At 39.8% G+C, this 25,254-nt stretch overlaps 2 protein-coding genes and 1 long non-coding RNA gene across 3 annotated transcripts in view; 1 reads left to right on the plus strand and 2 right to left on the minus strand.

Moving 5' to 3' along the window:
* Positions 1-393: 393 nt before the first annotated feature.
* LOC124268020 lies at positions 394-9,104 on the minus strand. Its single transcript, XM_046703026.1, has 3 exons — positions 9,003-9,104; positions 3,406-4,696; positions 394-2,004 (listed from the first exon to the last, which is right to left on the minus strand). Exons 2-3 carry the CDS (start codon positions 4,660-4,662, stop codon positions 661-663), a joined length of 2,601 nt encoding a protein of 866 aa, XP_046558982.1. The 5' UTR covers positions 4,663-4,696; positions 9,003-9,104; the 3' UTR covers positions 394-660.
* Positions 9,105-14,159: 5,055 nt separating this feature from the next.
* The window catches only part of LOC124268013, a 67,189-nt gene continuing 56,094 nt past the window's right edge, over positions 14,160-25,254 (plus strand). The window contains exons 1-10 of the mRNA XM_046703010.1: positions 14,160-14,262; positions 17,234-17,374; positions 18,523-18,732; positions 19,118-19,312; positions 19,703-19,834; positions 20,856-21,002; positions 23,421-23,564; positions 24,056-24,211; positions 24,527-24,674; positions 24,781-24,866. Coding sequence (XP_046558966.1) covers positions 14,175-14,262; positions 17,234-17,374; positions 18,523-18,732; positions 19,118-19,312; positions 19,703-19,834; positions 20,856-21,002; positions 23,421-23,564; positions 24,056-24,211; positions 24,527-24,674; positions 24,781-24,866 — 1,447 coding nt within the window. The 5' untranslated portion in view covers positions 14,160-14,174. The remainder of the gene's footprint in view (positions 14,263-17,233; positions 17,375-18,522; positions 18,733-19,117; positions 19,313-19,702; positions 19,835-20,855; positions 21,003-23,420; positions 23,565-24,055; positions 24,212-24,526; positions 24,675-24,780; positions 24,867-25,254) is intronic.
* LOC124268019 lies at positions 23,525-23,831 on the minus strand. Its single transcript, XR_006896180.1, has 2 exons — positions 23,740-23,831; positions 23,525-23,646 (listed from the first exon to the last, which is right to left on the minus strand). It is a non-coding gene; the product is annotated as an uncharacterized LOC124268019 (long non-coding RNA).

Raw genomic sequence — 25,254 nt, forward strand, 5'->3', positions numbered from 1 at the left:
ACAAGCATGGGTTGATGGAGTTAGTCACCTCTTACGACAAGCATGGGTTGATGGAGTTAGTCACCTCTTACGACAAGCATGGGTTGATGAGTTGTGAGTAGTACATAATCAAAGGCAACAGTAACCGATCATATGTTTTGATATCTGATAATATTCCAGTTAATAATGGTGATACAGAATGTTTTGAGTATTACTGAGCAAAAGGAGTATAGCTTCCCTGCCCCAAATGAATAAATCTGTAGGTCCCACGCCTTGGCAAGGGAAGTAAGAAATATCAATGCAAGATGCGGACAATAATTTCACTGTCTGTGGTAGGTAAGCACAGCTAGCCGGCTGCTTGATGCTGTTTTAATGAATATTTGGATCACAACGGAAACTTAAATGTTCTTCCCAGTTTACAAGGCTGTACATACTACATATCCAATGAAGGGAATGAAAATAAGTGGATGTTTCAGCATGACACGTCTCAAGAACATCCAAATGAATTTCAATTCTATATAAAGAATAATAATGAGGTGCATTTGAGCCCATTTAAATCTTAGCATTAAATTTTCAAAGAAAATGAACCAAGAAGCTCAAAACAATATGCGAGCACAGCAAGATAAAAAGATCACAGTTACTTCTGCCCTTGGTTGTATATCAAACATATGACAATGATGATTATTTTCCAATGACATGCTTTAACAACAATACATCCTTCAGAACGTCAGGCAGGTCGAGGTGTCTCACTACCTCCAGGATGCCTTGGGGCTGGTTCCGGATAATGTCCCGAATCTTAAAACAAGCAAGCTCCTGTAAGCTTCTGGCATTACTCTGTACCTGCTGAAGTCTGTCCAGTGTTGACTTACAGAAGTCTGATCCGTTAGATACCTCAAGCAGGAGCTCTGACTGAGGACAGTACCCTGCACCAACCAACAGATCCAGCATCTTAGCTACTTTGTCAAGGTCATCTAAGTTTAATCGTGTCATCATTGTCACAGGTATTTGAACAGAAGCATTCCTTTTGATAAAGAACTTCAGTAGGTTTATATTCTCGTGTTTCCAAGCTGCGGAAACTTCACTATATGCTGGAGAGGTTCCAGGCCTGGCGCCAGCTTTGTACAGAAGGACCACCATCTTCAACCCTCGATAAACTGCCATATGTAAAACAGGCCGCCCTTTGCCACTCAGAATATCCACAGAAGCACCTCCCCTCAGAAACGCTATCACACTTCCCATAGAACCCATCATAACAGCATAGTGAAGTGGAGTCATTCCCGAATTATCTTTTTGATCAATGCGAGCTCCATTGGACAACAGAAACTTGATCTTCTGGGGCTTACAGGTCACTTGCTTGGCAACTAAATGTAGAGCTGTCGCACCGCTCAGATCACATACATTTACATCAACACCAATTTCAAGCAACCTCTCCATGATGTCAAACTCGTGGTTCAGGGAGGCTTCTAAGAAAGGATGAATAAGGTTATCTAAAGGAAAGCCTTCACCAAGTAGAAAATTGAAAATACTTGAACTCCCAATCCTAGCTGCTAGATTCAAAGGCCAGAAGTTACCAGTTTCGTTTTTAGCTGCTGGTGAAATATTTCTTTTCGAGAACCAGTCCGCAATTCCAGGACCATCAGCCATCATGATCAGTGCCTTCAAGTTACCCCAGTCTAAATCAGAAGTTTTATCAAATTGTCCATCACTGTCTGGCACGTCATTCTTGTTTGGGTTGTAAGGCTTAGTCAGCTGAACCAGGCACTTATCATTGTCTTCATCGTCTTCCTCATCAACATCATCGTCTTCATCACTTCCTGCCTCCATGGTGTTTCTGTCTTCACCTATATAACTTTCGTCGCCAACATCTTTGGACAGATCAATACAAATGTCGGACATGTAGCTTTCATCTGATCTGGTATCTTCATCAACATCAGTGTAGTAGCTATCAGTGTCGTCGAAGTCCTCATCATAGTTGTCATCAAAGTCCGAGCCTGAGTCTTCTGCATTATCCATAGCTACCTTGTCCTGAAATGTTAAGATATGTCATATTGAAATGGAATACTGTCCCTTTTTTTAATATTAATCTGAGTTTTCTTCCACAGTCAGCGACATTGCAACTATAGCATGGCAACATGTAAACAATCAAGTCTGGACCACACAAACCAATGATCTACACCACAGTATGTCTGATATGATTTAATTCTTCAGTGTACTAAGATAACAAACTTATAAATGTAAACCTGAGTGCAGTGTACCATATGACCTCTTTTAGTCACACTTCTTGCCTCTTAAAGTAAAGTAAACATAAAGGGATACACAAAAGATGCATTAACTGTACTTAAACAGGACACAGGAAAAAGTATTAGTGATGGTGACATATTTAGAGGTAAGAAAGGACAAATGTAAATTAAAAGGACCAACTGTGAAATCAATTTCTGCATTTGTTGGCTCTATCAGAGAGCTTGCGTTGTTAGCAGTATTCCATCTCTAGTCATGTGGTTTGTAAGTAATCTAGTCAAGGCAGCCCAGTGATTGATGTTATGGGCAATGGTCCATGCTTTGGGGGCAGACTGACACATCAGCAACAAAGTCTGAGCAGCCTGAGCAGCCAATCCAAGAAATCACTTCTCATATCAAGCATGGGTTACTCCAGATTTCTAACCTGGAATCCCTACAGGTCAACATGGGAGAAATGGGTAGTACTCATTTGTCTGTTTGTTGACAGTGCTTTTGGTAGAATCCCAGTCAAGTCAAGACAGTGTCACCAAGTGTGGACTTGCCATACATATAGACCTTACACATGTCTATATGAGAAATCACTATAGATCAATTGAACCAACAAAATGATGCTCCAAATGATCATAAGGATACAATTACAAATGTGACATTGTTTCAAACAAGTTTATTAACACAACAATATTTGCCAACAGCAACAACAATAAAATTTCCCATTTTTCTCACAAAATTCAACTGCCTAGTTTTAAGATCAAATGTCCCAAAACGCTAAACATGCAATGAAATATTCATCATAAGAATGGTTCTTTTCTTTTCGCTGATGGAGTCACTGAAATGCAGAGAACAAACTGATTCTTCATTGACTTGTATGAAGCTAAGAAACATTCCAAGCAGCATTCCAAGCAAACTACAGGTTCAACTATATACATGTATTGATGCACTAATAATTTCCTCTAATGAAATTCAGTACACTTCTCATGTATCAATTAATACCGTAACCAAGAAGAGAAATAAGATCCATTTTCAAATATGAGACCAGAGACTGCAGGAAGTTGCAAGCCCATTGAAAAGTGTGTAGGTCCAATGAAATAAAATTTCTCATTTAAGTATATCGAAATGTATGAACAAAGTATGGTGATACATATAATCATATCATAACATCCATAGGCTGTATGTAATATACCGGTATTAGTCAGAGTCTGTCTCGGCATTGTCTTTTTTCATTTCAAATTTAGCTTGTAGTTTACAAAATGTCTTGTATTCAGCTTCATGCATTCCACCGAACTGTTTGGCAAACTGAATATCACTGGTGCCTATAATGTCTTTGAGGATAGGATTGCTACATCGCAGGTGCTTGTCCTCTGTGAAGAACCCAGCTCGCAGCAGGAACACATGGCGATTTCTCACATGCTCTAGGGAGTAACTGAACAAACTAGCAGTCACCATTTGTCTCTGGGAAACCTTCATTTCACCAAAAACATAATTAAACTTTCCCAGGATGTCATCCCAGTTCGCCAATAATACATCTGGTGTTTGGCAGACAATTCCTAGAACATCATCTTTTTTGAAATACTGTTTCATCAAGGTCACCCTGTCCAAGATGTATTTACTATCAAGACCTAGTAACCTTGGCTCCTTTATGATCACATCCTGAAGATGCCTGTCACTAAAACCAGCTCTCAGTAGAGTATCATACAGGTTATTCAGCAGATCCTGCTGAAGCAGAGACAGGTCCTGAACTGTCATCAACATTCTAAAGATGTCTGACGCTTGAAACCCATAGCGTTTGAGCAGCTGAAGGACTTGTTTCAGCCTCCTGGAGGTGATGAGTCCCGTCTTCTTCATCAGTAGTTCCTTCACCTGTTCCATGTTGAAGCCCTCAGATAGCAGGTGATGGATGACTCTCTCCACACTCCGTACCGGTATGGACATACACATCTTGTCCACCTTAACAGCTTCCTCGAGGACAGCCTGAGCCAGAGTCCTTACCTCTTCCACACCAGTCTGATCATGCCTTGATGAAGATTTACTGCCGAGTGACAAATCTTCTTCATCAGATCTCATCTTAGGTTCATCTTCCAACAGTGTCTTCATTATGCCATTTTTACCATGTGGTCTGTTCTCAGCTGAGAAGCATCTTCTGGACTGAATGATTTTTGAAAATGATGCTGAATTAACTACAAAGTGTTTGCTCGACCTCTGTACCATCAGCACTTCTGAATTACACAAGGAAATATAAGGCCTGAACAGTTTTCCTTCTCTATTCATATTGTAGAAATGGTGTGACCAACATGTTGCCCTACAAGCATGGTACAGTCTGAGACAATTGTTGCTGGTTGCCTCTGGCCTGGGGACAAGCTCAGCCTTAATTCTACCACTGACTGGTACACCAAAAAACAATTTGTACAGACAAGAGTATCTGTGACAACATCCCAAACTGTATGTCATGGCTGTCCCTTGAACCAGTCTTGAATATGAAGTTCTGTAAACAAGAGTAAAACATTTCAGTACTGGGCATTGTTTTAAGGACACAACCTCATTTACAGACACATCCGTGAATAAAACCAAACTTGTGCTGGTTATGTTTCTCATCTCAGTTGATCATTTGTATTTCCAGTAACAAATATTTGTGAGTTTCCTATGATGACACAGCATATGCTTTAGATGAGATGAATTAGAACTTGCTTTATTATTGATGTTTTTGCTTTAATAATATATTTGTATTACTTTTTTCAGTACAAAAAATCTAAGGATTACCATCAACAACATCCATAACCTTTACAAATGTTTTACACAAATGACCAATCGGAAGCCATGTTATAACCATGACAATTTTTGTCTTCCTGAGTAATCACTACTTATGTGGGTTTATGATTATCTGCAATATATTCTGTAAGCATTATCCGTATATGATATCATAAGGTTGTAAACACTAAGGGTAATCACTACCAATCTTACCAATTTTCAATGACAAATACCAACAGGATACTATGATATGCCATCAGCTAAGCCATTCGGTGGCCGCTTATGAGTCAGTCAGGTTTAATAAACACTGTTTAATGTATATCACTGTACTTCTTCTATATTTGGGAAGAAAGCTAGAAGTCTGAGGGTTTTAGATAGTTACCAGTTTAGTGGAACTCACCAGCACAGGCATGGGTGCTGATAAACCTACAAACATAATCAGGGTGTGTGGCCAACAATACACGTATCATTCCTTCCTTGTTGAGATCCACTCACCCCCATACTTCGGGGATATAGATTGTCACAAGCCTGACAGACTCAAGTTATAAGGTATCCTGAGGGCTTTCAGCATCTCAAGCATTTCAGTGGTGTCTGTATGTATTACCACTAAATTTCTGCTGCTGGTAATTGCCTGTTTTCAAGGTTGTCCTCTTCAGATACAAAAACAAAGCAGGAACAAATTGCTGGGTGGGTTAGAATGTATTTTTTACTTTCACTGATCTAGAAAAAGCATTTAATGCAGAGTTTCAGTGACAAATGACAGTTCGCAAGCTGCCTATCCAGTGGTGAAAGTGGCAGTCGACACAGAAATGTCTGCAGTCCTTCTTGAAGTCTCTTTCTTACTTATATTTCCAACACAGAGGACAAATGACACTGCTTAGCTTCATCTGATTTGTCACTGCCACTGGTCTTGTAGCAGTTCTCAGGAGAGATGCACAGTTGCTCTTATCTAACAACTCCAGTACAAGGTAGCTGGTGCCGATGTATTTCCAATACAATTTGTTTCATGTTCAGATTTAACTGTTAACTGTAATTGTAAATGGATAAATTATTTAAGAAGATACTTCACTGGTTGCCAGAGTTCATTCTTGGGAGAACTTGGTGAGAATCCCTTGAGGGGTCACTCTGTGATTTTTGCCACAAGAGCTTGAGTCAAGTAGCATTGTGGTTTTAGTAACCATCTAATTTCAGTCGCTCCATTAACACTAAAGTCTTGTAAATATGAAGACTCGTGCTGTTCATGTTATCTGAATAACAAGTATGGTCGATTACAAAAAGAGCTTCCATGAGTTCTCCAGCAATTGGGTCCAAGGCATTTCTGCACAATGTTACTAAAATAATATCGTTACGCTTCACTAACGTGCATCTCTGCATGAATATCTGAAGGATGTCACCAGAGGTTGCACCAGGTGAATTTTGTGATTATTTAATGAGTTAGTTCCCGGTTAGTTAAATGTTGCGACTCCCTTAAGGTTAGAAATGTCACCCAACACTTTAGCAACCAGTAAGTTTGAACTGTTGTCTTTCAAATTCTTGATACTGAGTGAACATTTCACTCTGAAACAGAAATTGATCAGTATATTCTGAATGAAACTGATAAAGGCTGCACTACTTCATTGCTGTGTGGTATACATGGCATCTAGATATCAGTGTAAAAGATAGAGAAGGTTGCATTCGAGCCAAGTACGTATTAAGGGGAGGTTACTCCACTCAAGAATTGGTTTACTCAACCTAAATAAGTACTGAAGAAAAGTATAATACTGCCCAAGTTATACTAGTTGGAGCATGAGGTTCTAAGATGCCAAATATAATACTGAACTTGTGTTTTATTGGACATGGTCAATCAAATCTGTAATAGGCATCTCAGTAAACTGAAATCCTTGAACAAAGCAGTTGAAGTGTAGGGCACTTACACCTGTGATTGGCGTTATTTATTTATATATATTTGTTTAGTGCTAATATCCAGCTCAGCTCAGCTGCTCAAAGGCGCGCTTTATTTTTCCCTCGATCACTGGATGTCAATCTCAAATGGCAGATTGTATTATCAATCTCAACTCCCTGGGAATCATACAACTCTTGCAGCTACTAGGTGCACCGAGTGAATGTGGCTTTACCCTACTTACGAGGTACCCATTCACAGCTGGGAGGACTGGGATATAATATGATAAACTATGATAGTTTAGGAATAAATAAGTCACATTGTATTATCTGTTCAGTGTGTGATTATCCAAATGCAGCAGTAAGTAGGATAGTAACCTTAGATTACATGTTACCCATGCTCCGTATAATCACGTGACTGGAAACATTTCAAGCACTGCCAATCGCTGTGTCCACAAACAAATGTAATTCCTAGGACACCAACAATCACCAGGGTCTACATACCATTTTTCGACAAAACTCAAGCATATATTTCACCAACAGTTGTAGATGCACCATCTTGACTGTATATATTAGAAAAAAGGGGAAGAAATTTGAATACTTTCATGATGTCAGCCAATTATGTCTTAAGGGTAAAATTGTACTTCATCACTGGATAACGTAGAATTGATGCCTTTGATCCTTCAGTGTATATATGCATATAGTTTAACTCAAAATTACTGGAGCCATCATTTGAACAAGGTAGGCTTGTACTGGCTGCCGAACAGTTATTGCCGCTTAACAGTTAACGCCAATATACATCAGTATCATGCGTGCGTAGTTCCCGGTCTTAAAGAATACCGGATTTTTGTCCCATGGTATTTGACAACAATACAGGACAGAAAAAGAAAATTCTTCATGGTAAGTAATGCTGAAGGGGTCGTTGGCACAGGTACTACAGATACGTACCCCAGGTACGTTTCTGTATACAGATATGTACCCTAAACAAAGTCAAAATACAGAAACGTACCCGGTACCCTAAAAGGCGGACGAGTCCATATTCCGCAATCCAAACCCGAAACCATATGTAGTTGTTCCTGTTCAACTGATTGCGAGTGGTATTCATATGCATCGCAAAATATCCGTTACTGTGTACTCTCATTACTTCCAGAAAGCAATCAAATGTATCTAATACACCAGCATGACAGTTCCGATCAAGAATGGGAATGGAATCGTCCTAGGGTACGTTTCTGTATTCTCATTATGGCCAGGGTATGTTTCTGTATACAGAACGACCCCTTCAGCGTAAATAACATAAAAGAAAAATCAAAGATAAGTTATGAACCCTATAAATGTTTGTTAACTTAGTCGAGGGGTATGGCACACGATCTATAAAATAGCAAGTTCACCAAAGGAATTAACTGTTTCATTCCCTATCAATCTACTGTAACACAAACACTCAACTAGTGACACAAACAATTATTCAAGGTTACTTTAGGATATAAATATTATTTCACGAATGACATGAGAACTTCTGAAATGGCTATAACTGTTAGTTTTAGTTGTGAGAAAAGACCTATTTGTACTGTCACGATTTGGCACACCAGTGAATGGATAAGTAAGTATCATAATTATTTGTGTTTCATTAACTGAACGAACGACTGAGTAATTTGGTAAATACCGCTAAAATATGGCGATAACTGTTCGGCAGCCAGTTCACATGTATATGATGAAGCATTAATTCCTTGAGAGAGCAAGGAAGCAACTCACTGAAATGCTATGGAAATGTCAGTAAGAATTTAAGAAGAGGAAACAAAACATAACAAATACGCATGAACAAAGGTTTTGATCAAGATAACGGATTTTATGAATGCTTCGATGATGTTTCTGACTCTAAATTGTTATCAGCAAGTGATACATATTGCATCCCATCAATCACTTCCCTTCCAGACATGATTCGGTGTTTGTATCGACGTGAGAGTGATGACATGAGTTTAGGCAACGCATATCTTTGTTAAGTTCCTAAACACTACTTGGTCGTGCCATAGAAATATAGAGAAAGACGATTTCTATGGTCGCGCAGACGAAGACAACTGGCGGGAGATTAGATTCTACTTTGCTTCCGATCACAAGCACACCGACGAAATGTTAGCCTCGAAGTTTTGCATAATGTCAAAACAGCTGACCTGACGACTTTGTAGACGGACGTTGCCGAAACGACTGTGATTCTTTTCAATCGGATCCACGTAGACTAACGTGAGATGCTGACTGAAAACTTACGCAGTTTCCTCCCTTCGAACTATAAGCTCGATTACAGCGCATGCCAAATTTGATGATGTGAGGAGTTAATCGTAAACCGACCAACACCAAAACGGACCAAAATTATTGGAACGAAACGCCATGGTCTTCCGGGGTAACTGAATGAGTGAGTGGGTTAGATTTAACGCTGCTTTGACCAGTGAAACCTAAAAGTATGGGGAAAGCCCGAAGTGGTGCAGGTCTCAGACGTTTGAACATTGGTAAAAACGTGCACGGGTATGGTGATGACCAATAATTTCAGTGTTTAAAACTCATGCAGTGCTATATTGCATTGGTATCACTGTTGGAGAACGTCACAGCGTTACACTACTTTTGCCTAAACACTATGCACGGGCTCCAATGCACGACATTTGGTAGAACAAGTAGACAGACGTACATTCAATGCAGAGGGTTCGAACGTAATTGAAGGGGTTAGAGGTTAAATCCAATTTTTTTTTTAAAAATGTAGTATTTGAATGAGGGCAAAAAATGTATGTAAATGTTTGCCAAACAGTCTTTGAAATATCAAACACAAGCAGAATAAAGTATTTTATGTGCGTTTCACATCAATAATAATTCAAAAATATTTAAAAAACCTCCATTTATGAAGAAATGCTAAAAATGTAGTTAACCCTGTTATTATTCTAACCCCTTCAATTAGCTAAATGTAAAGTACATACCAAACAGAACACGGGATTTCTAATTAAGTAAATAAATTAAAGGTATCAACTTGAAGTGCGAAACCTCTAAACAGAAATTCTAAATTAACACAATGACAAAACACGCGAGAACACTTTGTGTTAATACCTGAAATAAAAAGTGATGTGGCATCGGTTGAGTCTAATATTTCAAAGGAGAAATTAAGGGATCAGTGAAGATCGGTGTCAAACAGCACATGTGTTTGCTTTATGAGTCCACATTTTAACCAACCTCAGTGAGCAAGATACACGATACCATTGTTTTTTTGTGTGGTAAAACACCACAATACAGATTCAGTGAGTTAGGGTTAACGATGCCCCGAACAGAACTATAATATCACCTAGAGCTATTATTAGTTTAAGAGAAAAATATTTATAAGAAGTGAGATGACAAAATGTAAGTTGTTTGATAAGCATCTTTAGAAGTTGGGTAATGACAAAGTAGCAATTGTATGGATTGTCCGGTCCAAACGCGACTCTTTACACACAGCCATTGTACAATTGTAATATCCCAGAGTGTGGCGCTAAACAGCACGTGCTCAGAATACAGTCGGAAATGTACAATCAACCAATCAAACAATAGCTTTATAAGGATCTATACCGAAACGTCGTCATATAGCTATTGAAGAAGCTGTAATCCATACGGTTGCTACTTTATGATAATATGTACATGGAGATATTAATACATATTTACTGGAAACTAGTTGAAAGAAAATAAAAGGGTGAGTCTGTTATCGTATTTAAGAAAAATGCTTTTGCATTTGAGACCTATCCTACGGAAGCGCTGAAGGGACCTGATGAAATATAATTTATCTTGAGCGCACAAGTTAGTATCTTGAGCGCACAAGTTAATATATTGAGCGCACAAGTTAGTATCTTGAGATACACTGCTCCACAAGCAGTTCATGTGGAAGCAAGGAGGAGCGGAAACGAGAGCTGATTCATGCTTATTTCAGTCTTGGGTTCCAATACAAACACATAACACATCTTCTTGTCAAAAAAATCATGGTATAGTATAGCACACCTCTCGAAGCGTATTCTGAGGTGTATGTCCCTCTTTCGCACCAGATACCAGATTTGCTGATGTTACAGTGAGTGAGTGAGTACGGTTTATACCGCTTTTAGCAATATTCCAGCAATATCACGGTGGGGAACACGAGAAAATGGGCTGCACACATTGTACCCATGTGGGGAATCGAACCCAGGCGTGACGAGCGGACGCTTTAACCACGAGGCTACACACACACACACACACACACGCACGCACGCACGCACGCACCGCTGATGTTACATACTTTATTGCGGACAGCTTCGACCATCTGAACAAAGACATGGTTATCGTTGATGCATCAAAAATGTATCCAATGCGGTTTAATCGTGAAACAGGATACTGTACGGTCGTTGTTGGACCCGGATGGTGTTGAATTTCGCTCAGGACACTGTCTTCATCGACGTGTTTATTCTTCAACTTCCTGTGTTGTTAAAACATGTTAAATAAACTACAACACACATACGTATACATAAGGGATTGAAACGGAGGAAGTAAAACTGGGAACATGGTATTTTAGTAAGAAATAAAGTCGATATATGTGCTATACGTGCACATACTAATGGATCAAATAAATCAGGCGGGTTTTATATGATATTGTACCCACGTTAGGAAACATTACTGATACATGCAAACCAAGACTACAGACTATAGTTCCCTGAAAGTGGTCGACTTTACTTCCAATACATCAGGCATTAGTTTTATAATTAAGATAATATAAGTATAACACTCAATGTTTACATTTTTCATGGTCATGTAATACTATATATACATAATAAAGCCGTAGCACAAAACAAGTTATCCAAGCTTTACGCTAGTGTTCATAATACTATGTACCAATATAAGAAGTAAGTAAAACTCCTACTCATGTTTATGCTTGAAATCTTCCCAAAAGGATATAAGTTTGTACATTTTAGCCAGCAGTCAAGCAAATGTGCGTTCCATTAATGCCATTAGATGCTAAACACGAAGTTGAACGCTCAAGATATTAACTTGTGCGCACAAGATACTAACTTGTGCGCTCAAGATGTTAACTTGCGCGCTCAACATACTAACTTGAACGCTCAATATATTAACTTGTGCACTCAACATACTAACTCGTGCGCTCAAGATATTAACTTGTGCGATCAACATAATAACTTGTGCGCTCAAGATGTTAACTTGTTCGCTCAAGAAAACTAACTTGTGCGCTTAATATATTAAATTGTGCTCTCAATATACTAACTCGTGCGCTCAAGATAAATTTTATTTGATCTGGTCCCTTCAGCCCCTTCAGAATAATCATGTAGAAATCATAGGCAATTCTCGATTCTGGTGGACACATCTCATTCTCGTGTATTCATCTCCTTGGCAAAACAATTAACCAAAACGTTGCTACCCGTGGAATATCCGCTGTAAACCACTGCATGAGGGTGTAAGTTGCTGCTTAAACTTATCGATGTGGGCAAGCTTTTACATATGTGAATGTCCTTAAACAAGTTAAACAAAACAAAAATAAATACCTTAGATAAGCCTCTCAGGATACGGCAGTGCCAGTCTTTATACACAGATCTATGGCTCGTTCCTGATGTTTTGTGGCGCTGGTTTTGTTACAGGAATGTCAAAAAGTAGCTGAACGCTGAGTAAATGGAAGATTTGTAGATACCAATCTTACCCCACGGTATTGACCCATGCGCTGAGGAACCGTGACTTGTTTTGTAGTCTTGTTGATGAAAATGGCAGTGTGAATGTTGGAGGTTATCACGTGGTCATGACATCGTCTACTGTGTATCTCTTGTCAGCGTTATGCCCCTGATAAAAACATACCGAAAAAACCCCCGGACAGAACATAACTGAGTGTAGTACATACATTTATTAATTTAATGTTGAAATGTTAATTCTTCCCTTCATTAAAATTATCTGTTATACTTCTAACTTAGTTAATGAATTTACCTTATCAATACACAATAACTTCCCATGTTTCCCTACACCCACTGTTACTTTCACTGTACAGCCCCCTACTCTCTGTCTCCAAGGGAACATAACATTATTACTTGTGCAATCGGCCGGTGTACACATTGTCCACACCCCAGCGCAGTGATACTCAGCAAAACATTACTGACACATTCTAATTTGCATTCTAGAGAAATGGAGGGGTGCACACTTCATTTTCACCTGATTTTCAATGGTCATTTAATAAACTTTCAGGGCAGGGGGGTGTGGGTGTGTGTGTGGGTGGGTGTGTGTGTGGGGGTGTGTGCGCACCCTGCACCCCACCCTCTGGATCCGCCTATGCATATTGATTCTCATAGTAATGTAGACTTTCTTTTTCAACTGCGACAATGAGGAGGATGACAATATATTTATGCAATAAAGTGACTGTATTGCTAGCTATCCGTAGAACTTTTCAGCACGTGGAGCTGAAAGAACAAAAGAGAACTACGCTAATGGAAACAGATTTTGACGTTTTAGGAGATTTTCTCAGACAGTGAACTACATTATGTGTCGATAGTCAAACATATAACAGATGAAATCAGTATCTTGAATGGACTACGCAATATGTAAGGAATCATCTCATGGCGGCTGTCTGCGACAGAATTGCTAAGATTGCCGCATGGAACTTTAGGAAAGAGAGTGCATCCTGTCTCAACTGTTGAGTTACAGGAAGATTTCCATCACAAGATCTTGAGATGCAGGTTTTGTCACAGTTAGTTCCATAATGTTGACTGTCACAGGCTGTAACAGTATCATGACGCACGAATCATGGCATGTTATATTGATATTAACCTGATATGTGCAGGGTGTATTTGTCTCTGTTTCTTTGGCGGGAATATCGTCGCTTAAAGCTGAGTCACTGATGAAGGATTGTCACTAAATTCAACAAATAGACATATTTTCCATATACATATATGTTCAAATGTTTCACAATGTTAACTGCAATATTCACCCTGTCTGCAGCCTTCATCCTTCCACAGTATCTCGCATTCTGAAAGACATGACCATTAGTAGTTTTTTTGTTCGCACTCAGCTTTATCCCAGAAACATGCATATGGTGGCGATGTGTAAATATTTGAGTCTGGACCAGACTATCCAGTGATCAACATCATGAGCATCGATCTACTCATTTGGGATACGATGAGTAGGATAGTATGAGATCATTTATACATACTTTGTTTGAAGTGTTGAAATAACACATGTTCTGTCGATATGTTTACTCGCATGGTTAAAGGCAAACAAATGCACACGTTTTGGATATTTAAATTGTATGTAACCAGACATCGCTAAGTACTCCGCTTTAGCAAAGAGATGCACCCTAGCTTCGCAGTTGAGCGGAAATGACTTCCTGGTTGTCAAACATGGCGTGTGTGCGGATAGTGACAGTCGGCGTTGTGTTGTCAACATACTTGATACCGCTTTTAACAGGTAGGTTATCAGTTAGTTTTCAATGTGTGGTTTTCAGTCCGTGCTCAATGATCACTTGCTTTCATTGAAGTGTTCTCACTTACCACATAGTAGGACTGTTGCAGTATCGAACTGCTGGGTGTTGTTTAATATCCTTAATGTAATACCGATGGATGACTTCTGGCTGACTCTACTTTAATGCTCTGTCCATGTCCTACAAAGATAGCCTTTTGTTCTATGTGGTAAAGGTACAGTGAGGCCTCGATCTGGAGGCTAGCTATTGGGAGCTAGCATTGAAACAAAAGAGGGGAGAGCTGTGAGTTCCTCAGGTTTAATCAAGCAAGTGTTCCTGTGATAAAAAACAAGTATTTTATACCTCACAGCTGTACCCGTTTAACATTAACAATTTCTCTGATGTTATAATTTCATGTGCATGATCTGCAACTGTGCTGCACGAAGTAGGTGGTAAGAGCATATTCTCGGTATTATGTTACAAGAATCTAATCACAATGAAGCCGCATCCATGCATGTCTAGCTGGTAAGAAAATATATATCAACGCTTGATCATGGCATTTACGACATGAGAAACGGAATCGTAGTAACATTCAACAAATGTTGATTTTTAATTCCGGCTTGGTCGATGGTAAAAAATGTGCCTGCTGAGAACTGAATGAATAATTTCTCTTGACCAAAGAATGTACAATGTACATGTTGCTACCGTGGTTAGTGGTTAATGGGATAACATCATGAACGACCTTCTCGTAGTGAGTATAATGTGTCTGCTAGGGTTATCACTGAGCTGGGTACCTCAGTGGGCCACAATCATAAAACCGGCATCAGTCGGGACCAGTTTGTTTCTATTTGATGATTACCAATTAAAAATAAGATTAAAAGTATTGCATGTTTACATTGTGTATGGAAAATGACAAGAGAAATAGAAAGTTGCTAAAATGGAACATATTTCAGGTTTAAGTAGAAAAAGTGTCTGTGTACAGTTATTTTACTTGTATTGCTTGTAATTCAAGCAAAGACGTGTGCTGTTAAGCATCATTTCGTTATACAGTTGTGTAATTGTATGATTGAATGTTGCCTGTTGAATGTTGAATGTATTACATTATTAAGATTCAGTAGACATTCTCAATATTGTGTTTTACAATCTATGTAGGCATGTATTACAATGTAGTCAGTGGTGCTGGAGTCACTTTATTTAGATGCTTTTGGAGTCAAGTGTAATCTATAATCTTGAAATACTGTAGAGGACACAAACACCTTTTGTCTACATTCATGTATTGCGGTTGTGTCAAACCTCGAATAACACGATATATTTACGTATGTTCCTTCGGTAGTGTTTGACTGTAACTGTCTAGCTGGTATTTGACTACATAATGGGACAAGCGCTTAAGCCTCCATCATTAGACAAGCGGTTTAGGGAAGGTAATCACCCTGGATATTAGCTTTTGTCTGTTTCGGAAGCGTCACCAAAGATCCGGCTCGTTGAGTATTTTTAGCACTGACTTTATTGCTTTGTTGTTGTTTGTTTATGTCCCGCTATATTCCTTCCTTCTGAGATTGAACTGATCTGTTCAATTAGGCATCGTCACCTAGCAGTAGTAAGATTTGGTTTCTGTATAACCTTGAGTAGGGTGGCTATATTTACAAGACAAATAACAAACAGGTATATTCATATTCGATATGGTTTTAGTTCCAAACTTTATAACTTCATCATTTTCTACATGCAAAGTAGGAACATATATACATGGAGACATTGTGAGGAGTAAGCCGAAATGTATTTAATGTGGTCCTTCATGTATTAACGATAATACTATTTGAATAGTTCTACCCTGTTTGTACGTGACGCCTGATAAACAATGGGTGATGGGGCGACCTAGTGGTTAAGCGCTTGCTCCTCACGCCAAAATCTTGGATTTGAATCCCTTCAAAGTTAAACATGAGACACATGTGACCCCGTCCGTGAAATTGCTGGAACATAAAAAAACATTCTCTCTCCCTTCAGTCAATGATTATTACTCTGGCCGGCGGAATAGCTTCCCGCAAAATGCAATCACTGACAAAGGATTTTTAAAAGAAACACCTTGAAAGTTATGCCAAGGCAATAGTCGTTTCACCTTTTTTGAAAATTATTTTACTTAGAATGTGCCTTCAGTAACCCATGCTTGTCGTAAGAGGCGACTAACAGGATCGGGTTGTCAGGCTCGCTGACTTGGTTGACATAGATCATCGGTTCCCATTTGCGCAGATCGATGCTCATGCTGTTGATCACTGGATTGTCTGGTCCACACTCGATTATTTACAGACCGCCACCATATAGCTGGAATATTGTTGAGTGCGGCGTAAAACTAAACTCACTCACTCACTCACTTACGTTCGTCAATTCATTTAGTCACAATGTATATTCCTAAAGCAGGAAATTATCATCCAACATCATTTCCGCGTGATACACTCTATTTTTTCCTTTTTAAGAGTTTATGACTGATTTTCATTCAATTAATGCACGGCATTGCACGGCATTTAATATATTTCTATTTTCAAGGGACAAATTCATGCATTTCCTGTTAACTGCACTTTCGCTGCTTTCGCTACGTCAGAACTGCAGTACATACGAGCGTCAAAACGCTTTTTACATCCATAAGAAATCTCTGCTTGTACAATTCCGACTATATCATGTGCATGTGGTAATGAACACCACGACAAGTAGCCAATCAGTCATAAACACATAGGAAGGCTAGTCAATTGTTCGCTTGAATATAAACGAAAACGAATAGTACAAGTTCAAATAGGGAATGACATTGGACATCGCTTTGTCACTGATGCGTGAGATATTTCCTATTCTGTTTCGTCGTTTCCTCATCACAAGATGCATCCATTTGTTTTCAGGATATAAGCAATAAGAATCATAGAATATGTCTATGCGTTAATAGTTACGGAATATTTAGATATACCGTTACTAATCACGAACATGCATGTCCTAAAGGTACATGCCCACCAGGAAAGTTTGGTGAATCTTGCTTCTACCCCTGTCACTGTGGAGACTCGTGTAACCAGACAACTGGAGTTTGTGGAGGCGGCTGTGACGCTGGCTGGGTTGGAGGAAATGGAGCTAATTGTCAGAAAGGTATGATGTTAATATCTGTAAATGTCCCTGAATGAATATTTTCGACTGCCTAAATCACTGTTCATACGTTTTGAATAACTACATCTAACAATGACCTTGAAATATAAGCATCGACTTTGTCAAGGCTGTATTTAGGAAAGACAGTTCGCGCTACGCCCTTGTATAGTGTAATAAAGTACTCTTTATAGTTAAAGTACGAGGACCTTGCCAAAGTGTACTTCATTACACCATACATAGGGGTAGAGCGACCTGTATTTCTTTCTTAAGATGCTAAATTAAATTCTTAACGACGATAAATCTAAGGTAGAGAACAAACGATGTCGGTGACCTAAATGCACAATCCTCGTTCAGGGCTAACTGACGCGCTGTTGCCCCCTTACGTTAAGATGGACGTTACCATAAACGCAAATGATAAACAGTTTGATGACCGTTTACGTTAAATATCTTCTCTAAATTATTTTAGTTACATATGTTATTAAAGTAAACCATTGTGGGAATGTAACTATTGCGAACGTTGCCGTGTCCCTGTTTATTGTAAGTCGACCTTAGACATTGTTTCCGTCGAAAAATATAAACGTAATGTTTTCACCAGTTATGTTAGCCAAGTAAAGCAACTGCAAACCAAGAAACGGGATGCTGCTGAGTAGCTACTATAGGAGCCTGTAGTAGGCGATGACAGTCACCATGGGTACGTTAGATAACGAGGGCGAAGACGAGAATGGCGTAGTGACGTCTACAGTGTGACATCATGCAAAAAGTATACTGTCGGCGCCTGTGATCTTTTAGCGAGGCATCTTAGAATGCACATTAACAAATAATGGTCAATTTATGAACTTCTCACTGACTGAGGGGTTAAGGATTTTTTGTTGCAAACACTAGTTTCGTATATTACAACGTTTAATGTATTGCAGTGCACCATTGTTTCACATGAAAGACAGAACATGGCAAGATATATACTCCACTATAATCGGGATAGTGGAAATGAGACGCCGTCAGTGATACCCTTTTTGTGTTTGAGCTAAGGAAGCGCTGTCACACTCTACTTGCCAATTAAATGATACCACATATAGATGTTTGGATTTTTTTATTTGATGATTTACACTTTAATCATTGGAGAATATTTACTCAAAAATATTTTCATAAAACAGAAAATGTTGTATACGGAAGAACGGCCTCCTCCCCTACTCGGCTGTTTAGTTCCTTGTGGTCTGCGGACAAAGCTGTAGACGGAAACAGGGACCAGTATGTGCAACATGGCTCCTGTTTCAACGCAGCTGACAATACATGGGCTTTGTGGACGGTGGATCTAGGAAAGCAGTACAGGATACATGATGTCAAGATATATCAGCCATCGCATCGTAAGGATTTGACCAACAGACATTGACTACTCTAATACTGAAATAGTTAGTTTATTTATATCTCACATTTTGACAAAATGGATTACAAACAATCCGATGAGACAGCAAAATGTGTTCCAGGATGGTTCACTGGGGACAATGCCTACACTGCCTAAGAATTTGCATAATTGTGATATACTGATACATCAACTTAATTCATATTTCTTCACGTAAAGTCGAGACAGAGTCATTTTGACAAATTGTGCTTAACGTAACTGGTTACTTTAGTTCAGTGACAAAGACAAAGACAGTTTATTCCAAGGCAAACATAATAATTCATTGTAAATGAACTCACGTCTGTATAAATGATATCTAGTCGGTCTTACATCGGAAAAATCTATTTTAGAACCAGGAAGAATCCGGTCTTGTGTGCTCTACTTGAGTAACACGAGCTCCTCCACGGGCCTCCCTTGCTATGCCTTCCGACACGACACCCCTGTCAGTGACGGCGGGATCTACAGTGCAACATGTGACGGCATTGGAAGATATTTCTCGATATCAAACTCCTCATACCTCAACCTCTGTGAGGTAGAAATATATGGTAGGGGTGTATTAGATTTCTACTAGGTTACAGTGTCCATGTGTTTCAATGCCTCAAACAATCCGTAAAAGATTAATTTTGATAAATCACATATGAGTTTAATGTATAATCAATAGGATGCACAAATATGTTTTCTGTTCCAATCGGGGATTGATGATGGATAAAAGTAATCATGTGTTGAAAACAGACCATTTGAAGAAACAGTCACACTCTGGGTGTTCACTTCCGTCATCAATAATATTCTTGTATGGCAGGACACACACATACGTTTACCATAATGGGACATAACCCTCTCATATCTCGACGAATATTAGATATGGACAAACTTTATATAAGTAAAATAATTTTACATTACTACTGCGTAACCGTATCGATATGTCGTATTTTCAGTTTGCAGCCCTGGGATGTTTGGTGAAACCTGTAATGAATTTTGTCACTGCGCAAAAGAGGCGTGTGACCACGTAAGTGGTTTGTGTCCTGGAGACTGTAGACCAGGGTGGCAGGGAGACAGGTGTGATACAGGTGAGGACATGGTGTAAGAGAGGCTGATATACGATAGGTGAGGAGATTCAGTCAGTGGTGCGTGTCCTGGAGACTGTAGACCAGGGTGACAGGGAGACAGGTGTGATACAGGTGAGGAGATTCAGTCAGTGGTGTGTGTCCTGGAGACTGTAGACCAGGGTGACAGGGAGACAGGTGTGATACAGGTGAGGACATGGTGTAAGAGAGGCTGATATGAGATATGTGAGGAGATTTAGTCAGTGATGTGTGTCCTGGAGACTGTAGAGCGGGCTGGCAGGGAGACAGGTGTGATACAGGTGAGGACATGGTGTAAGAGAGGCTGATATGAGATATGTGAGGAGATTTAGTCAGTGATGTGTGTCCTGGAGACTGTAGAGCGGGCTGGCAGGGAGACAGGTGTGATACAGGTGAGGACATGGTGTAAGAGAGGCTGATATGAGATATGTGAGGAGATTCAGTCAGTGGTGCGTGTCCTGGAGACTGTAGACCAGGGTGGCAGGGAGACAGGTGTGATACAGGTGAGGAGATTCAGTCAGTGGTGTGTGTCCGCGAGACTGTAGACCAGGGTGGCAGGGCGACAGGTGTGATACAGGTGAGGACATGGTGTAAGAGAGACTGATATATGATAGGTGAGGAGACTGACGCCGGACTCTGCTATATGGCTGCGGTTTGTAAATAATCATGCTTGTACCCGACAGTCCGGCGATTACCGTCCCTATCATGGATCTGAGCATTTCGGATATGATGACACGCATGAACTATGTCGGGAAGCCTGACAACCCATTCTTCTTTGTCCCCTATCTTAACAATCATGGGTTGCTGAAATCCAATTCTTGACGGGTTTGTGTCCCAAAATGAATGATGTAGGCTGCTTGAAATACTTGTTGTGTCGTGTGTCGTATTGCCTGATAGTTATGAAGCAGTCTCTCCTGAGTCCTTTATGACGTTATATTGACGTACTGCATTAAAACTTATCCTCAAATCTAAACTATGAGATACTCAAACTGTGATTTTCTTGTAGAATGTGACGCTAATCACTATGGAGTCAACTGTGTGAACACATGTACTGACAGGAAGTGTTCTGATGTCAACTCGTCATGTGATCGCTACACCGGGTCATGTGACAGGGGATGTCTTCTTGGTTGGAGAGGTGTGGACTGTACACAAGGTACACGCTGCCGTTCAATTCAAAGCAAATGTTGGGACATGAAATATAATCTACTCAGCACCTTGCATGAAGCCCAATCTTATATATTAGTCATAGATTGAACTCCAATATTTATGAGTGATATGAAACGCACCACCTCACCTTCATTTGTTTAGACGGGATTACCTTTTAGTCAAAATTCACTACTAAGAAAGCAACACTGTGGGGCTGCTATACTTTAAAAGGAGTCTGTTCTTGAAGTGTGTGGGATCTATTCTCACTAGAAATCAGAATGGTTGAATGGTTGAGGAGTTGTAGAAATATACTCAGCAGCAAGAAAAACGTCAGTACGAATTCAAAATAAGATAGGCACTGTAATCAAATCATTACAGAAATGGACATAATAAGCGGATCAAAAACATTTTTTGTGTACAATATCTTAACACATCAATGAATAACTCAGCACAATTTCAAGACATTACGTGAACGTTTGCATTCTATTCAGACTCTTGACATCAGTCTAGTGTGACCACCACGAGCGGCAATAACTGCAGCACAGCATCTATGCATTGAGTGCACCAATCGATTGATGAAGGCCATTGGCACCTTGAACCACACTCTGAGAAAGGCCTGGCGCAATAAATCGGCTGTGTTCGGCCTTGGTATGACATTATTCAGTCTCCTCTGAATTTCATCCCAAAGATGTTCAATTGGATTTAAATCAGGACGAAGGGCTGGCCACTGCATAATGTTGACACCGTTCTGCTGTAGGAAGTCCCGTGTAGCTCTGGCAGTATGGGCCCGGGCGTTATCATGCTGGAATATGTTCCGGTGACGTGCTAAATGTGGTATGACGTGGGGTCTGAGAGCTTGGTCGATGTAGCGCACCGATGTGATGCCGCCTCCTCTCCCTGGACCAAGGTTCTGGAACACCACAGGACCCACTCTCTGGTTCAGGCCTATTCCACCCCATACCATGATGCTTGCACCTCCCAATGAGTCTCTTTCCATAACACATTGGTCTGAATATCGCTGGCCACGTCGTCGCCATATTCTTGTTCTGCCATCTACAGCTGATAGGCATCACGACTCTCATCTGTAAACAGAACAGTTCTCCATTGCCTGTATCGCCAGTTTTGGTGTTGTAGGGCAAACTGTAGACGTTCACGTCGATGACGAGGGGTGAGGATAGGTCCACGGTAAGGTCTACAGCAATGGAGATTCCCGCTGTTAAGACGTCGGCGTACTGTATCAGTACTGATTGGTCTTTCGTGTGTTCCCACTGTCTGGCGTGCTGTTTCGGATGCCTGCATGAAGGGATTCTGTACATGCTGTCGCACAACATTGCGGTCTTGTCGTCTTGTGGTCACCCTTGATATGCCAGTACGGGGGCGATCATCTGGTGTCCCAGAAACGTTGCTGCAGCCTGTAGATGGTCCGAACGTTGACCTGGAAGTGATTGGCAACGGCTTGTGCAGTGTGGCCAGCTTCAAGTCTTTCTAGCGCCTGGTTCCTCTGAGCTGTGGTGACTCGCGCATCCTGCTGACATTGTAATGTAAATGTTTCAACCAGGTTTGAGTTGCATGAAAAACATGGAGAACACCGTATCATCTCCCAGATCAGGTTGCGTTTTTGAGACCATTTCCTGGGTTCCATTCTGAGTTTGGGAAGGAATGTCTTTGCTCAGGTAAAGCTGGAGATGTTGTCAAAAATATACAATCAAAACATTAAATGAGTTTACAGTTATCCGTTTCTGCGAAGTAAAATTCAAAACTGACGTTTCTTTTGCTGCTTAGTATAGCTATAACTGAAATCAAAACAGACTTGAACGTGAACATATTGACCTCTCAGTGTCATCTTCGGTTTTCAGTGATTAATATGTCATAAGGTGTTGTACGTGCTTTATTCTCTCTATATTGAAATTATATACATTGTAATCTCTCCAGTGGCATTTGTTTGGACAATCAAGCAACTGTGTACATATATTTTTTCCAAAATCAAAAAACTTAGTTGACGTCCAGTTAAAAAAACAACCGTGTCCTGATCAGTTGATGAAAATATGGGCCCGTGTTGCACTATAGAACGATGTCACTAATTCAGTACTGCTGTCATTTGTGTGTCACTCATTAAAAAAGGAGTAAATTACCGTTGACGTATATGTGTAAATACTGGATTACAATATGTACTTCTGTTGATGGAGTATAAGCGCAGTGTACATTTTGCATACATATATACAGTTTGCACTTCAGTTTTTAGGTTTCTAACGCCTTAAACGAAATAATATCAAACTCAATTCTTAAGGGCCAATACTAATCAGTTTCATGTTATTCTGACAACATGAGTGCACAATCGAAATCAATTCGTACACAAATTGTAGTTGCTTGTGTATTGCCACACGCTTCACAATCACAAGGCATATTATAACGACACATGTTACAGAATGTGACAACGGAACCTATGGACAGACCTGCAGCATGACGTGTTCAGAAAGGAAATGTGCAGGAGATTCGTCTTGTGACCATGTGACGGGAACGTGTGTTTTGGGATGCGTGTCTGGATGGAAGGGTGAAGACTGTAATGAGGGTAACGACATATTATAGTCTAACACGTAGACTATAGCTTTATATATATAGAGAGAGCTTCATATAGCCATACACATGCAGTGCTTAGGAGATGTTCCGTTGTGTATTCCTATAATAGGTTTCCCTACCAAACAAATATTTTGTTACTTCTCCGTTTTTGCAAAACAAAACAAAACGTATGTCTGTATGTTCAAAATGCAATTTATTTATCAAATGAGATACTGCAATACTGAAAGTTGTCGATGGTGGTCAATACTGATAGGGATCAATCATCTGACAAACGTTTACCAGGGCTTGTTCAGATTTAAACCATGGATTTCTGACTGTACATGTGATGAGACCATAAAATTGATAAGAAAATACTTTCGAGATGGCCAACATTCTGAAGGAACAACGATTTAAGACATATGTTAGCACGGGCTAGCTCATTTGCATATTAGATCTAAACGACAGATCTCAATAGTTTTTCTCCAATGTTTGTTCATCCTCTAGTGTGCAGTCCAGGTTTTTTTGGTGCCGAATGTGAAGACAAGTGTGGACTATGCGCTGATAATACCGCATGTGACGCTAGTTCAGGCAACTGTAGCTCTGGCTGTGTTGAAGGATACATGGGACCCCAGTGTAAAGATCAGCATCAGAGACATAAAGGCATGTCTATCAAAGTAACCTGTTGGTTCAATTACACACGTGTTAGATACATCACATACAATGTGAATTGTGGGGAAGCATGGTATAACATTGTGGCCTACTTGGAGAGTTTTAAAAACTTAGTAAACGTGTATTTCAGTAACTAGATGTCAATGTCACTGAAGATTTTGCGTTAAAGAGATGATCAGAAACATTTACACCTTCATCTTGCAGACAAAACCTCAGTACTCAGCAAACTATTTCAATGTGAATGTGCACAATAGATATCTAGCAAAGACACTATTACCATACTTGATGGCGTATGTTGGCTTACAGAAACACACATTACATCAACAATGCACACATGTTGTCGCACAGATCGATCCGAAGCTGCCCAGTCCGTCCCTGTCGCAGCTGTAGTAGGAGCTGCAGTGGGTGTGGTGCTGGTGGCCCTGGTGATCATCCTCATTGTGCTGCTCATCAGGTCAGTTAATGTTTTGATATTTTGAATTGTTGCATATTTGATTCGCCACTTGTATATGATATATGCAGTTTTATTTGAAAGAAATGATGTCTTTTACATTAAACAGAAGACGACAGAGAGGAAAGAGGTCTTCTGACGAATCAGTCCTGAAAGAAACTCCACATGTCGCTCCAAAGAAGAAAAACCTTCGAGGTATGTGATGCAATCAGAATCTTAACAAAGATGATTTTGGCAAAACGTTTTGTTTAATAGTGTTTCATTTTGTAGCAGGTACGTTCCAGCACCTTGCTTGCAGAGCATCTGCCAAGATGACTGATTTTCAGTTATCAATTTATATTATTTTCCTCACAGTTTAGTTTAATGAACTTCATTGAATCTGATTCAGTCGATATTCCAGACTTTAAGCAAATGTACATCTTTATAGATAACACGCCCTTCTGGTCTATCTGTTCCACAAACCATCACATGTTATGAATACTGTTGTACGTTTTCTTATTTATTCCCAATTTCTTGAATGCCAGTTTATATTCCAAAATCAATGGTCATGGGCGTTGGTGCTTTGCATTTATGTAAGGGAAGT

Source organism: Haliotis rubra, unplaced genomic scaffold (assembly GCF_003918875.1).
Source record: "Haliotis rubra isolate DU_JTF1 unplaced genomic scaffold, ASM391887v1 Scf1355, whole genome shotgun sequence".
NCBI classification, from domain to species: Eukaryota; Metazoa; Mollusca; class Gastropoda; order Lepetellida; family Haliotidae; genus Haliotis; species Haliotis rubra.

Coding starts and splice junctions, on each gene's coding strand:
- LOC124268020 (XM_046703026.1), bottom strand. CDS start 4,662: ATGACATACAGTTTGGGATGTTGTCACAGATACTCTTGTCTGTACAAA. Junction 2,005..3,405: donor ATGCCGAGACAGACTCTGAC/TAATACCGGTAT, acceptor TTAACATTTCAG/GACAAGGTAGCTATGGATAA.